Source organism: Xiphophorus maculatus, chromosome 22, assembly GCF_002775205.1.
Source record: "Xiphophorus maculatus strain JP 163 A chromosome 22, X_maculatus-5.0-male, whole genome shotgun sequence".
Classification (NCBI taxonomy): domain Eukaryota; kingdom Metazoa; phylum Chordata; class Actinopteri; order Cyprinodontiformes; family Poeciliidae; genus Xiphophorus; species Xiphophorus maculatus.
Genome location: NC_036464.1, coordinates 12,239,344 through 12,252,390, shown reverse-complemented (window position 1 = coordinate 12,252,390; position 13,047 = coordinate 12,239,344). Strand labels below are relative to the sequence as shown.

Below are 13,047 nucleotides of genomic sequence, written 5' to 3'. Positions count from 1 at the left end.
GATCTGGCCTGGATCTTCTTGCTGTTTTTCTCTATGATTCGTCTCAAACCTCAACTTCAGCAAGCTTGTAGAAAAAGGAGGAGTCAACAAGGAGACTGATTAGCAGGTGACTTTATGAAACACTTGGCAATGTCACACTACAGAGTGAATAAGAACATGTTTTTTGCCATTTTTTCCTGCCACACTCTTTAAAATAGAGAGAAACATTGAATGTAAACCAACTATCAATGTAGTGAATAATTTGCCCTCAGAACTGGACCAAGGATGGTGCTGAAATGACTTGGGTTCCATCAACCTCTAAATTTAGAACTTACATATGAAAATGACTCAAAACCCAACTTAACTGGAATTGTGTCACAATTGTATGTATAAAATCCAGTGGGATGTGATAATTGATAGATTCAGTGATCAGGCTAACTACAACATCAGCACAGACTTATGAAAACATATTTACCACGTTTTGATTTCTGCAGTATCATGTTTACTAAAGTAAGTCAAGAAGTGCTGAATGTACAAAAGACCTAATGAGAGAAACTGTTAGATGTGCAAATAAATGCTTTATAAGCAAGGCAACCATAGTGAATATAGAGTTAAGATCTGAGATACTGTTTAACCTCTCAGAATTCCAACTTATAAAGACGTTCTGATCATTTTCTATACTAGAAAAATTTTAAGTTGTCAGTAGAAGAAAGAAAATTTAAATTGCATCATTTGTCCAATTAAGCACACATATTTTTTTCCCTGAACAGAAAATGTCCATTTCCTGTTGTGACGTTTAAAAACATCAGGGAAGATGGTGGTACTTAGAAAACCTAATATTTATTGACATACTTGTGATACCAAATGTGAGAACCATTGTGTTATGTAATGCAGTGTTTGTGTCAGCTTTATCATTACTTTTGATCCAACAGTCCCAGCTCTGCCTACAGGTCCTTGGATACCCTGAATTTTGCAAGTAAAAAAACAAAAAATCACATTAATTCCACTTAATATGTTTTCTTTGATCATTTTTGATATCTTTTTTATACTCACGGGCCCTCCTTTCTCTCCAGGAGCTCCTCTTTCTCCAGGATCCCCTACAATACCCTGTCAGCATGTGAAACAAAACCGATTAGAAAGTTACTCTGAACACGACATCCATAAGACGACATAATGAATGGGGAAGTCCTCTTTCGTTTACAGCACTGTGGATTATCAATGCAGTTTAGGCTCTTCTTTCAGTGACTCATTTGCTCTTGTTAATACAGTTCAGGCCTTTACATCTGCGCCAAAATCCAGCCACATGAACTAATGCTGTTTATGGAAACGGCACATCAGCCAAAAACCCACTGAAGTCTGATTCCAGTGTTTTACTCCGTCAGAGATGATTTAATAGCCCTCTGTGGTCACATGGGGGATTGTGAACATAGAAACAAAACATTAAGCATGTCCCACTGTGGATAATGGAACAGGGAATCCCACCACAGCCCACCTGCTTTCCTCTGGGTCCGGGCCGCCCCGTAGCCCCAGAATTCCCTTTTTGGCCCTGAAAATGCAGAGTGATGAGTTCCGATGATTTAAAATGAGAAGCAAATCATCTAAATTGCAAAGACACACAAATACCTTCACTCCTTCAAACCCTGGAATCCCTGGATATCCTTGAAGCCCTTTAGTACCCTTAAAGGAGATAAAAGAGTAATTAATACAGTAGTTATATGATTGTGTTGAAAGGGTTTATTCCTGAAACTAAACAAGTCACCACACCACTTCTCCTGGTTTCCCAGCCTCTCCAATGTCTCCAGGAAGCCCACGAATTCCCTTTAATTACAAATAAGTCCAATTAAAAGTTAGCTTTGAAATCATGCAACTGCAGAAACAAGTATACCTTAAAGCCCGCAGCTCCTTTTAGTCCTTTCAGCCCTTGCAGACCTCTCTCTCCCTGCGAACACAGCATCTCATTCATGCACACTTGTACTGTATTTATGATAGGAAGAATAGAAGCAATAAATTACCCTTTGTCCCCAGGGTCCTCTCATTCCTTTTTCTCCTTTGATTCCTTGCTGGCCCTGAGGATGTGCACATGAGTCTTCATTAATTCAGTTCAGCAAAATAGCGGACAGCAAAATAGTGGCGCACTCAGGTACAGAGACAGAGCTCACCTTTGCTCCCGTTTCACCAATGTTTCCGTAGTCCCCTATGTTTCCACGGATTCCCTACAAGAAATCACAAGCGTGACTTGTTGCACTGGAGCACTTTTAATTTATTGTTTATAGTGAAGCTGTGTACTTGTAACAAGTGTAGGATGTGGTTTGTGATTTTCTTGCTGCTATCACCAAAGAAATAAACAGAAATAAACAAGTCATTCAAGCAACACACTAACTTAAGCTGTAAGCCCAGCTTGTAGCTTTTGTAACCTGTGTAATATGAACCCACTTTCAATAGTTTCCAAACTTGTAGGTAACTCCAAAATGCATTTATTTTGTAAAACAAACAACAAAGCTAAAAGTAAATTTTTTACAGTTTAACATTTTTAAGATTTCTTTGAACTATTTTGGATTCAATAAGTTTGAAATGTCCAAATAGAGGTACATTTTAAATTATATTATAGAAAAATTGATTCATTTCAATGGAAAACTGAAACTTATTATACATTTATTGCACCATTTATTGCACCGAGTGATATGTTTAAATTATTTATCCAGAGTAATTTAGGTGATGAAACACCAAGATTTAATTAGGAAAAATAGAATAAAATGATTTTTTATGGAAATTTTGCAGATATTTTTTGACAGTAATCTGGATGTTATGCCTTTCACAATCATGGTGAGACTGCTGACTTGACAGTTGTCCAGCGAAAGGTCACTGATACCCTCCACAAGGGAGATAAGTCTCACAAGGTCATTGCTGTATCCAAGTACATTAATAGAAAGTAGAGAGGGCAGATATTGAAAGAAAAATGTTCACAAGCAACAAGGGCAACCAGAGTCATTCAAAAATTAAAGATATATTTGCTTCTGATTCCTTGTGCTAAGCCACTCTTGTATTGGAGTTTGACTAAGGATAGAGAGGGCTGGACTGTTGCTCAGTGGTCCAAACTCCTCTTTTCAGATCAAACTAAACTTTGCACTTGAAAGGGTCTAGGAAGAGTGGAGAGAACAGAAATTAATATGCTTGAAGTCTACAGTAGTGTGAAGTTTCCACTGTCAGTGTTGATGTGGGGAGCCATTTTACCTGCTGGTGTTGGACAACTTTGTTTTATCAGGTCCAAAGTCAGCCAACTACCAAAACATTTTAGAGCACTTCATGCTGACAAGCTTTGTACACATGTTCATTCTACAGCAGGTCTTGGCACCTTTCCACACAGGAAAGAGCATTAATGACCAATAAACTCACCTGACCTGAACCTCATTAAGAAACTGGGAATTGTTTAAGAGGAAGATGAGAAACACCAAACTCAAAGCAGACAAACTGAAAACAACTATTAAAACAATCTGGGTTTTCTTAGTACCTCACAAGAGCTACAGGATGTGTGTGTGGGTTTTTTTTTACCTGTAAGAAATAATGTTCTAAATCAATAAAAATTAACTAATGCATCATGCTGTGTGCAACTGACTAAAATCTACCTGTTATTGTGTTGTTTATCTTTCTTTCATGGGATTTCAAGGACCCTAACTTTGTAAGGGTTGTATTTATCACATTAGCGGAAAAAATAGAAAAGCCAGATTCAGGAAACATTAGTCATAAATACGACAGTAATTGTTTGCACAGATGGTGACTTCCTGAGTTGTAGATGGAAAAGCACTTTCCATTGCTCTGCCTGCATTAAACTGAGACAACAAACTGTTGAAACAAGACCTGGATACCTTTGTGTTGTCAGTTTATTTGACCATTTCACCTAACTGTGTGCATTCAGCAGAGACAGCTGGACAGAGGTTAACCTCAGAGATTTTGTGACATTTATTGCGTTTACGTGGGCAGGACAGATTGTCCGACTGAAGGACCACCCACCACCTGAGACGGGCAAATCCATGTACCTGTGCCAGTACATGCCCTCCTTGGATGCCGTCTAGAAAGCACGTAAGTTGTGGCTTTGTGATTCACAAGCTGGCAGGAGGTCAAAACTCTAACCAGTTACTGGAGACAGATGTTTCCTCCCAGATGAGCTATTGCAACAACTGAAGACATGAACATGTAGCATGTAGAGCTCTGGAAATGTGCTATGGGTGTATGTCCATCTACATGTGTTTCTTCAGGCACCAGAATGAGTTTTGTTTGAGTCCGTGGACAAGATGAACGCCAAACCATCACGTTTAAAAAAAAGAAAAGAGAGAAATCTCCGTCTTAAACACGTATTCTCTTGAGGGTTATTAAAACTCTCGGAGTTTTACTGCAAAGCATCAAAGAGATTAACAAGACATAAATTCAAAGTGGAAATAACAGCGTCTGTGGTTCGCTCTTGAATGTGCAACTGGCTCCTTTAGCAGGGGATTTTCTTCTTTAGTAATACTTTCCATGTTTTTTCCCACCAAAAAAGTCTTTCTGAGATAAAGCTGTGTGATTATTCACGCGAATATTACCATAAGAAAGCAGTTTGGTTAAACAGCTGACCTGCTCTCATTACCAGATCATGGGAGGGTACAGTTATTGCCTAACAGTTTTTTTTCTGCCTGTGGGACTCATTACAACATCTGGCTCCGTTTCTTCCCAAAATCAAAACCATTAAAAATCCTCTTATCTTGAGCCAGTTTGAGAGAAATCCTTCTTTGAAAACTGACGGGGTTAACACTTTAATACTGAAATTGCTATTTCGGAGCTGCAAAAACAAATTCTGTGTCATTATGTGTTTGTTTGTGTTTATCTCAGACTCCTTAAAAGAACCGTCTCGAGACAACACTCGGAGCCCTTGTGTTTACAATCACTAAGAGCCTTCGTTTCAAGATCTGTTTCCATTCATTGGTGTCTCAGTCAAGTTTTTTGCTTGTATTTTCCACAGACTTACACTGTCATTTTAGAGTCAGCTCAACTCCTCAGGGTGCAGCGAGAACAACTCAGTTGTACTCATGCTGAGAACATGAATCATACTGTGAGATGCAAGCCTCGATGCTTGCATGACAGTTTAACATCTTGTATTTATTTACCCAGTTGCCCAGTCTTCCTTGGTCTCCAGGTTTTCCTGGAAGCCCTCTGTGACCCTGTGTATCAGGAGGCATACATGTCAGAATAGTTTCAAGTCATGTACAACAAGTTTTCCATGCAGGTGCAATCACCTTTGGCCCTGGAGAGCCCTGAAGTCCTGGTTGTCCATGCATGCATTTACAAGTTGCTCTTCCAGCTGTGAGGCCGATCTCTGCATATCCCCCGCACTGGGCAGATAGACAGTTTCAAGCTTAACGCTTTTGTATAATGACTGAAGTGCATCAATGTTTGAGGCTGAAAAGGCAGTTTACATATGCTCATGATGAACATTAGTTTGTCATGAGCATATGTATCACATTAAAGTTGTTCTTAATCACATGGAAACATTCTTTTTCAGCTAGGGAAGATTTTCATACAACACATTTCTTCAGTGATTATTTTTTTCAAACTGGAATTGGATGTTCAAGTTTAAATTTATGGAGAAGTTTTCTTCATTTGCATTGGATCATGGTCTGTATATATATATATATATATATATATATATATATATATATATATATATATATATATATATATATATATATAACCCCTTACCAAATGGATCAACTACGAAACACGGTGGTGGTAGTGTAAAGCTGAAGGTCAGATTCACTACCAGTGGTACTTTTCTATTGCTAAAGAAATATATGTATAAATACATCTACCCAAATTCTTCAACTTTATCTTGAATCAAAAGCAAGACAACTGAAACATAGAGCCAACTGGACGTTCTAGCAGTAAATATGTCCCAGAAATACATTAAAAATGGCATTGGAATGGAAAGGTTTAAGGGATAATTTCCAAACTCAACCCATTTAAAATATGAAAGTCAGTAGGCAGATTCATACCAGTAAATAAACAAAATCAAATAAATTCCACCATTTCTGAAAGGAAAAGTCTGCAACTTAAGAAAAATTCATCTTAATACTTGTGAAAGTGGGTCTGATTTTACTCAGAAGTGTTTTATAGAAAAATTAACAATAAATTCAAACTTATTGTTAACTTATTGCACCTGTTTCTAGATTTCTCAGATTATAGAAGTTGTTTGTTGCATGGTCATTCCACTCCGGGGAAAAATGGCTAAAAGGTATCATTAATAACCCAACACTGATGTGACATTTATGCCCATGATGAATGTATGGAAACAACTCTTTAGCACTGCAGACGACTTACCACACCGGAGATCTCACAGCAGCTCTCTGAATAAGCCTGCTCTGGGTCACATGACACTTCCATCTGCTGGAGATCCACCTAGATGACAATAAGACGCAACAGAAAATGAATTATTTTATTAAAACTTCGACAAATTTTATTGTTACTAAGATTCAAGATTACAACATACAGAAGCGGAGCGGTCTCTTGCAGCTCGTTTCACGATGGATGTGTAGCCTTGTCGGATAACTGGCCTCGGCTCATCGATGCTCTCCACTCTGATCTCCTTGCAGTCAATCAGCAACCTTACTTGGCTGCCCTTTACGCTCAGAGCCAACTTGTGCCATTCTCTGTTAAACAATTTTTGCAAACCTTGGAAAGTCCTCACCATCTGTGTCCCTTGTGGACCAGTGTAAAAAAAGTCCAGCGACCGCCCATCAGGCTGGAAACGCAGGCCAACTTGTTCTCGTCCTTTTGGGTCACTGACTTGCCAAAGGTTCCAGGACGTCTGAGCAGTGTCATTGTTCACTTTAAATGTTGTGATAATGGAGTATTCAGTGGGAAGTCCATCTGGATACACATCACTGTGCAAAAAGACTGAGATTAAGATTCAAAGAGCTGAATAATTCTAAAAAAACAAATAAAAAAAACCCATAAAATACTGAAGAGGTTTTGGTGAAAGAGATGAGTTTCATAAACTAAATGCAATTGAGACTAAAATGGACCAAACACAATCAAATTTGGATTTTTGAAACATCTGCATGTAAGGATTTGGGTTTTCTCTGTGTGTTTATTTTGGGTTTCTGTGTCTTTTGAGTCTCCGTGTTGTCCTGTCTACCCCTTGAGTGTTCCCATGTGTGTCTCGTTCAGTGATTAACCTCTGTGTATTTAATGCCACCTGTGTCTCTGTGGGGCCCTCGTCTCGTTTGGTGTTGTACCGTTCTGTCAGTTCTGTTCGTGTCGCTTTTGATTTTTCTAGTCGCTACCAGTTTTGAGCCTTAGCTTTCTGCTCATCTGTGCTGCCTGGACTTTTGGATTATTTTGTGCCTTTTTCAACATTAAACCTTTAGTTCATCATTCCAACCTTGGGTCCTCCGCGTTTTCCTCACCACCCTACGACTGCACTTCATGACACTGCAATACCTACATGTTTTCTGTGAAATGGTTAATATCAAGTTATGATAATCCAGATGAAAATTAAGATGATTTACAATCCTGTTAACCTCACAATATTGCCACAGCAGTGATTTGAGCACTTTATTTGGAGGTAAATCTCACCTGCTAATTTTGTATTATCTGTTAACTTTTCTGTGTAACCTTATCACAGTCCATGAAATTCTTTACAACATATCCTACTGCTTTGATCTAAAGAAGTGTCCAAACTCATCCCTCAAGGGTTGGTGTCCTGAATGTTTTAGGTCTTTGCCTTATTCAACACACCTGAATCAAACAACGATTCATCAGCAGGCCTGTGCAAAACTTTGACATGCTGAGGAGCGAGTTGGACCATTTGAATCAGCTGTGTTGAAGCAGAGACATATCTAAATCTGGCAGGGAACCGGCCGTTGAGGACTGGAGCGGGACACCCATGATTTAAAGCATTTTACTGTAGCGTTTGCTGTATGTTCCAGGACGTTGTCCTGTTGGAATGTAAACCTTGGAGAGAAGGTTTACCCAAAGAGAAGCTGAAATACAGTATTTCTATCAGAAGAGGACAACAGATGGTTCAGCAGTGAATATTATTCACAACATGTTGCTTACAGTAACAGAAAATATGTTTCTGAAATTGATGGGTTTTTTTTACTTTTTAAGTAGGACAGAAAATACATTTAACAGGCTTTAAATGCATACAAACATAATTATCTTTTATGGAATACTTGCGCATGTAAGCATGGACAGGTAAGTGAAACCAAGTTAGCTGAATGCACAATTTTCTTTCCATGTACTACTATTGCATTATCTAGTGAAGAACAATACCTCAATGTCTTCTGTAAATGAATGGAGGGGTTGATGCGGTAGGCCACTGCCTCAGCTTCAGACCCATCCACTCTCTTCACTCCTTTCGACTCAGGAACATGGAACCCCTCCAGCAGATCAAAACCTCACAGCACAAACATTTAGTCATAGTTTGACGTCACTTCAGTTTAACAATTAGAGTAGCCGGACTGCTTCTGAATCATACGTCAGGGCTGATATCACTGATTTCTGTGATAAGTAGCTGCATTACTCAGTGTTGTGAATAATGATGTAATCCATCAAAGCCATTATGCTTGAGCAGCATATTTATTTTTCCTAGAGGTGTATTTGGCTCCTGAACTTTCAACACATGGTGATTTGTGTTTGCATTAGCTCAGTGTGGCTCTAGTGTGTCTTTTAAGGCAAGAAATTCTGAATGAAAGCTGGACGAGGTTCTAATTTCAGATATTTAGATGTAAGCAGAGGAAATGTCTTCTTTTTTTTTTCCTCCTAACCATACTGTACGTTTTTATTGGCAGTTAATTCAGTCAAAGAAGGATTGTGCCAGCTGGTTAATTTACAGTGGCATGGAGCCCCAGTGGCAGCACATTGAAGCTTTATGAACACACATTAACCTCAGGATGACCTCAAAGTAGCTACACTGACTCTACTGGAAATACTGACTGAGCAATGATGAACTGACACACACTGACACCTGCTGGTCATACAGTGGAAATACAGCAACCATGGTGAAAAGAATTAAATAAATAAAAAATCTTCACAAATGTTTTTTCTCTAATTTTACCAGATTGCCTTTTTTTATTCTGCTATCTCTTTAAAATGTGAGATTATAGAATGGCATAATCCTGCTCCACCAACATACTGTTTCTGCGTGCAGAGTGATGTCAGTTTTATGACATGCTGCATTAATGCAGATGTCGCAAGATTGAAACTTACTTGGCAATTTTTGACAATGGACTGATGATGAGATGGAAGCGATTGCCACAAACATCAGCATATCCCTGAAGACCGGCATTTTTGATGTTTAAAGACTGGAGTTTAAGAGTACCTGCGATACAAAAGTTCAGTTTAAGTTATTTAAACAAAATAATATCACAACAGTCTAATTGATGCATTGCATGATTAAATAGGAACCTTATATTCAAAATCCAATGCATAAAAATATCTCATAAGTAACAAGGAAAGACTAAAGTAGAAAATAGAGAAAAATAAAACTAACTTAAAACAATATTTTATGTGAACTTGTTAGCAAATTAAGGATCCTAACCAGTCGAGGCATTTTCTTCTGAACTTCAGGTGAGTAATTCAAACATCAATGGCTTAAGGTTAAATTGCATTAAGTCTTATACCTGACAAATAGGACAGGAAATATATTTAATGGGTTTGTAAATCAAACAAATTAAATTTCATCTTTATATATGACCAACCACAATTACAAAGAGTTCCTCTTAACATAATTTGTCTCAACCATTCACAATGTATTTCTAAATAGAGAGGAAAAAAACTGTTAATTACTCACATGTTCTTGAAGCTTTCAGGGCTCTTGCTGACAGAACTTATGCAGGTCCTGCAGTGATGATATCTCCTAGTTTAAAGTGCAGCCTGAGGGCCTGGGTTTGTGCTGAACAGGAGGGCCATTCACACAGAGAGGTTCAGGAGCCCAGAGGAGCCTGTCCCCTGAGCTCCACTCCACCTGTGGTCCCTAAGGGAATCTGTCTCTCCTCATAGGCCAGCAAGACACTAGTCATATTAACAGACCTCAGTCTGCCACACTGATTTAACTTATGGAGCAAAAGGCAGATACAGCAAGTTGGAACACTTAAAAGGTACAATACCTAAAGTGTTGAAAATGCAAGACAATTAGGCCTTCAAGAAAACGTTCGCAAGTGGTTTTGTGCATTGGTACGAAATCTGCTTTTGTAGATCTTAGAAATTTGATTCCAACAAAATCTTAAATATATCCAATTTTAAAGTAGATTATAAAACATTTCTTAAAAAGTGTTTTATCATCTACACTTTTCAGCTGAGAGGAAGGCATAGTATTTCACAGTTAAACACGAGGTGTTCTACAAACATTCCAACCCGACTGAATCACCACACAGAAGATCAGTGAAACACTATTTACAAAAGATAACAGCTAAACAGCACAGACTCGTTGCCCTGTATAGTTCTCATGGCCAGCTGAACCTTTCTACATCTTGCCACATGACACCCTCAAACCACAATATGCTTTATTGAGATTTTATTTGATACACCAAAATAAAGAAGTAAATCATTGTGAATCTGTTTTTAACAGAAGTATAACCAAAAATGAGGCACACATCAGACAGTTTCCGGGAGAAAACAATTTAGAAGTTAATTTGATAAAACAATGTTCCAAGTTTTGTATTGTTCAAACATATTTTCCAGAAATGGAAAAACTATACCATAACATCAGGTTGTTCTTCAAACAAAACGCTACGTGTGGTCGAATGCTAACACTTAAAGACATAATATTGATGCAGAGCCCATCGTCCAGAAGAACAGTGACATTAAACATAGAGCTAGGACTTTATGTGAAAGTAGGGTTGGGGAGGGGTAGCCCACACCTATTCCCAGTTTACAATTTGTAGCAAGACCATTTTGCTAAGAAAAACACACCAATTTCAGCATACAGTTGAGTGAGGCTAATGAAGACATGCCTCAAACAACATACAGCTGTAATTACAGACGTGTCCTAGAAAGTTTTTGGGGGACTGGATGAACACAACACACGTTGCACTGCTATTTGTATATATATATATTTTTAAAACTATTATCATTCTTCTTTACAACTTTGTTGGTGTATCAGAAAAGATTTCAATAAAATGCATAGAGGGTTATCATTGAAACTCAACAAAATGTGAACAAGTTAAATTGGTGGGAATACTTTTGCTTGCCACTATAATTCAAAAAGCGAGAGAAGCAGAGATGATTACAGGGTGATTAACAGTTTCTGGTGGCTTTTTGCAAGCAGATTTATTACAAAGTAACATTACAATAACAATTTCAGCTCTATCGAAATGAACCATACATAGACATGAAAGCACATAGAATGGCTACATGGAGTGGCACTTCATCAAGGCCACACATCGCTGCGAAGTGGAGGAAACAAAGTAGGAGCTGTTGTGGCAAACAAACAAAAAGCGTGAGGATTACAAGGCTTCTGCTACTTTTCCCATGTAGGAGTTTTCAAAGGTTTCTGGAGTGCTTACTAGAGTTTAGTGTATTATATTGCATTGCCCTTTTAAATGCAAGGTGGCAGTATGATAAAGCACTTAAATAGATATTTGCAGTGCCTCAAGCGGTACGATATTGCACCAACTACTCCAAAACATCAGCAGGCATAAGTTACAGTACATTCAGTTACTTTTAAAATGTTCTCCTGCTTTCTGCCCTTCATTAGAGTGAATAAAAGTTAATTTTACCATTTAGCATGGTTATTCCCAGATTTTTTAGTGTTTGTCAAACCTCTACAGGATTTGCATAAATAAAATTAAATACAATAAGAAACAATTTGACATTTTTCAGAAAAAATAAAATACATTAAAAAAAACCAACACACACAGGGCCATCAACAATCCATTCGCACACAATATTAAACCATATTGCCTCTTAACAGAATATTTTACATCTTCCCAACAAATTAAATAACACTCAACAAATTTGCAGTCATCAACAGACATCAACAGTGTCCAGTATATGTTTTAGGGTGCAACTAGCTCCAGGGTCACTGTTTTAAAGGCCACTGACTATCGCTTGGATCCCTTGGCCAGTTTGCTTATGGTGGTGGTTCTCCTTTGAGGAGTAGGGATCTTGGATGGTTTTCCTCCATGTTGGCGGGACGCAGAGCGTGGAGTTGCTCGCGTAGAATCGCCGACTGTCTCTGACATGTCTGAACACACAGACTGGATGTCTGAGATGTCAAAGTCAGAGGCATCGCTCCCTCTGCGACTGCTGCCTCTGCTGCCGGCTTTACTTCCTGGTCGGCTAGAATTTTTTCTTGGTTCTAGAAGCATGAAACCGTTATGTAAGCATTATTAAAAATAAATAAATGAATAAAATTAAACAATTAATTTTTCTGCAAGCCTCAGCAAACCTGCTCCAAATTTTAGTTCCTATTAATTATATATATAAAATTGTTTGTCCTTCCAGCAGAAATTGAGACATATCCAGCAATTAACTTACCTCCAATTGTCTGTGCTCGTGCTTTCAGTACAGCATTATTGATCAAGGTTCCCTCTTCACCTGACTGAAATCCTTTGCCGGATAAATAGCCTGGAAGACGCAGTTTGCTGCCTTGAACTGCTGTGCCCTGCAATACAAACACAGAAACAGAAATAAGTTTTATTGAGACTCAGTTATTTCCAGTTGAAATACACAACAAACTTTCCAAAAAAACACAACAGATGTCACTGAGTTAGAGTTAATCTTGATTAAATCCCTTTTGAGACCCTCTTGTAACATCAGCAAAGCCCCTGTGAGTAGGTGTTAGTATGGAAGGGTTAATAACTCAACAAACTGTTAGAAACTGTTAAAATTTCACAAAGTGTATCAAAGTAAAGCAGCCAGGTATCAGGAACACATTAGATTTTGAGCATTTTGAAAACTTCAAAATATCCCAACCCAACTGAAATCATTTTTTTTGTCTTTTATTCAAAATCTCTTTGTTAGAAAAACAGCACACATGCAACACCTTAATATTAATTTAGTGTATTTCATATTTGTTTGAAATACAGCGGATGT

The 13,047-nt window shown here is 38.1% G+C and overlaps 2 protein-coding genes across 6 annotated transcripts in view; both read right to left on the bottom strand.

Annotated features, from left to right (window-relative positions):
* The window catches only part of col21a1 (collagen type XXI alpha 1 chain), a 48,199-nt gene extending 38,886 nt beyond the window's left edge, over nucleotides 1-9,313 (bottom strand). Inside the window, exons 1-14 of the mRNA XM_023327820.1 lie at nucleotides 9,220-9,313; nucleotides 8,284-8,407; nucleotides 6,497-6,890; nucleotides 6,328-6,405; nucleotides 5,247-5,342; nucleotides 5,118-5,171; nucleotides 2,139-2,192; nucleotides 1,992-2,045; nucleotides 1,865-1,918; nucleotides 1,744-1,797; nucleotides 1,603-1,656; nucleotides 1,472-1,525; nucleotides 1,033-1,086; nucleotides 898-942 (exon numbers count right to left, since the gene is read on the bottom strand). Of these exons, the coding sequence (XP_023183588.1) occupies nucleotides 898-942; nucleotides 1,033-1,086; nucleotides 1,472-1,525; nucleotides 1,603-1,656; nucleotides 1,744-1,797; nucleotides 1,865-1,918; nucleotides 1,992-2,045; nucleotides 2,139-2,192; nucleotides 5,118-5,171; nucleotides 5,247-5,342; nucleotides 6,328-6,405; nucleotides 6,497-6,890; nucleotides 8,284-8,407; nucleotides 9,220-9,298 (1,248 nt within the window). The 5' untranslated portion in view covers nucleotides 9,299-9,313. The remainder of the gene's footprint in view (nucleotides 1-897; nucleotides 943-1,032; nucleotides 1,087-1,471; nucleotides 1,526-1,602; nucleotides 1,657-1,743; nucleotides 1,798-1,864; nucleotides 1,919-1,991; nucleotides 2,046-2,138; nucleotides 2,193-5,117; nucleotides 5,172-5,246; nucleotides 5,343-6,327; nucleotides 6,406-6,496; nucleotides 6,891-8,283; nucleotides 8,408-9,219) is intronic.
* A 1,923-nt stretch (nucleotides 9,314-11,236) lies between these two features.
* Nucleotides 11,237-13,047, bottom strand: part of dst (dystonin) — a 112,920-nt gene continuing 111,109 nt past the window's right edge. For all 5 annotated transcript variants that reach the window (XM_023327802.1, XM_023327806.1, XM_023327804.1 and 2 more), the window contains 2 exons: nucleotides 12,490-12,616; nucleotides 11,237-12,310 (listed from right to left, as the gene is read on the bottom strand). In XM_023327802.1, coding sequence (XP_023183570.1) covers nucleotides 12,054-12,310; nucleotides 12,490-12,616 — 384 coding nt within the window. In that variant the 3' untranslated portion in view covers nucleotides 11,237-12,053. The remainder of the gene's footprint in view (nucleotides 12,311-12,489; nucleotides 12,617-13,047) is intronic.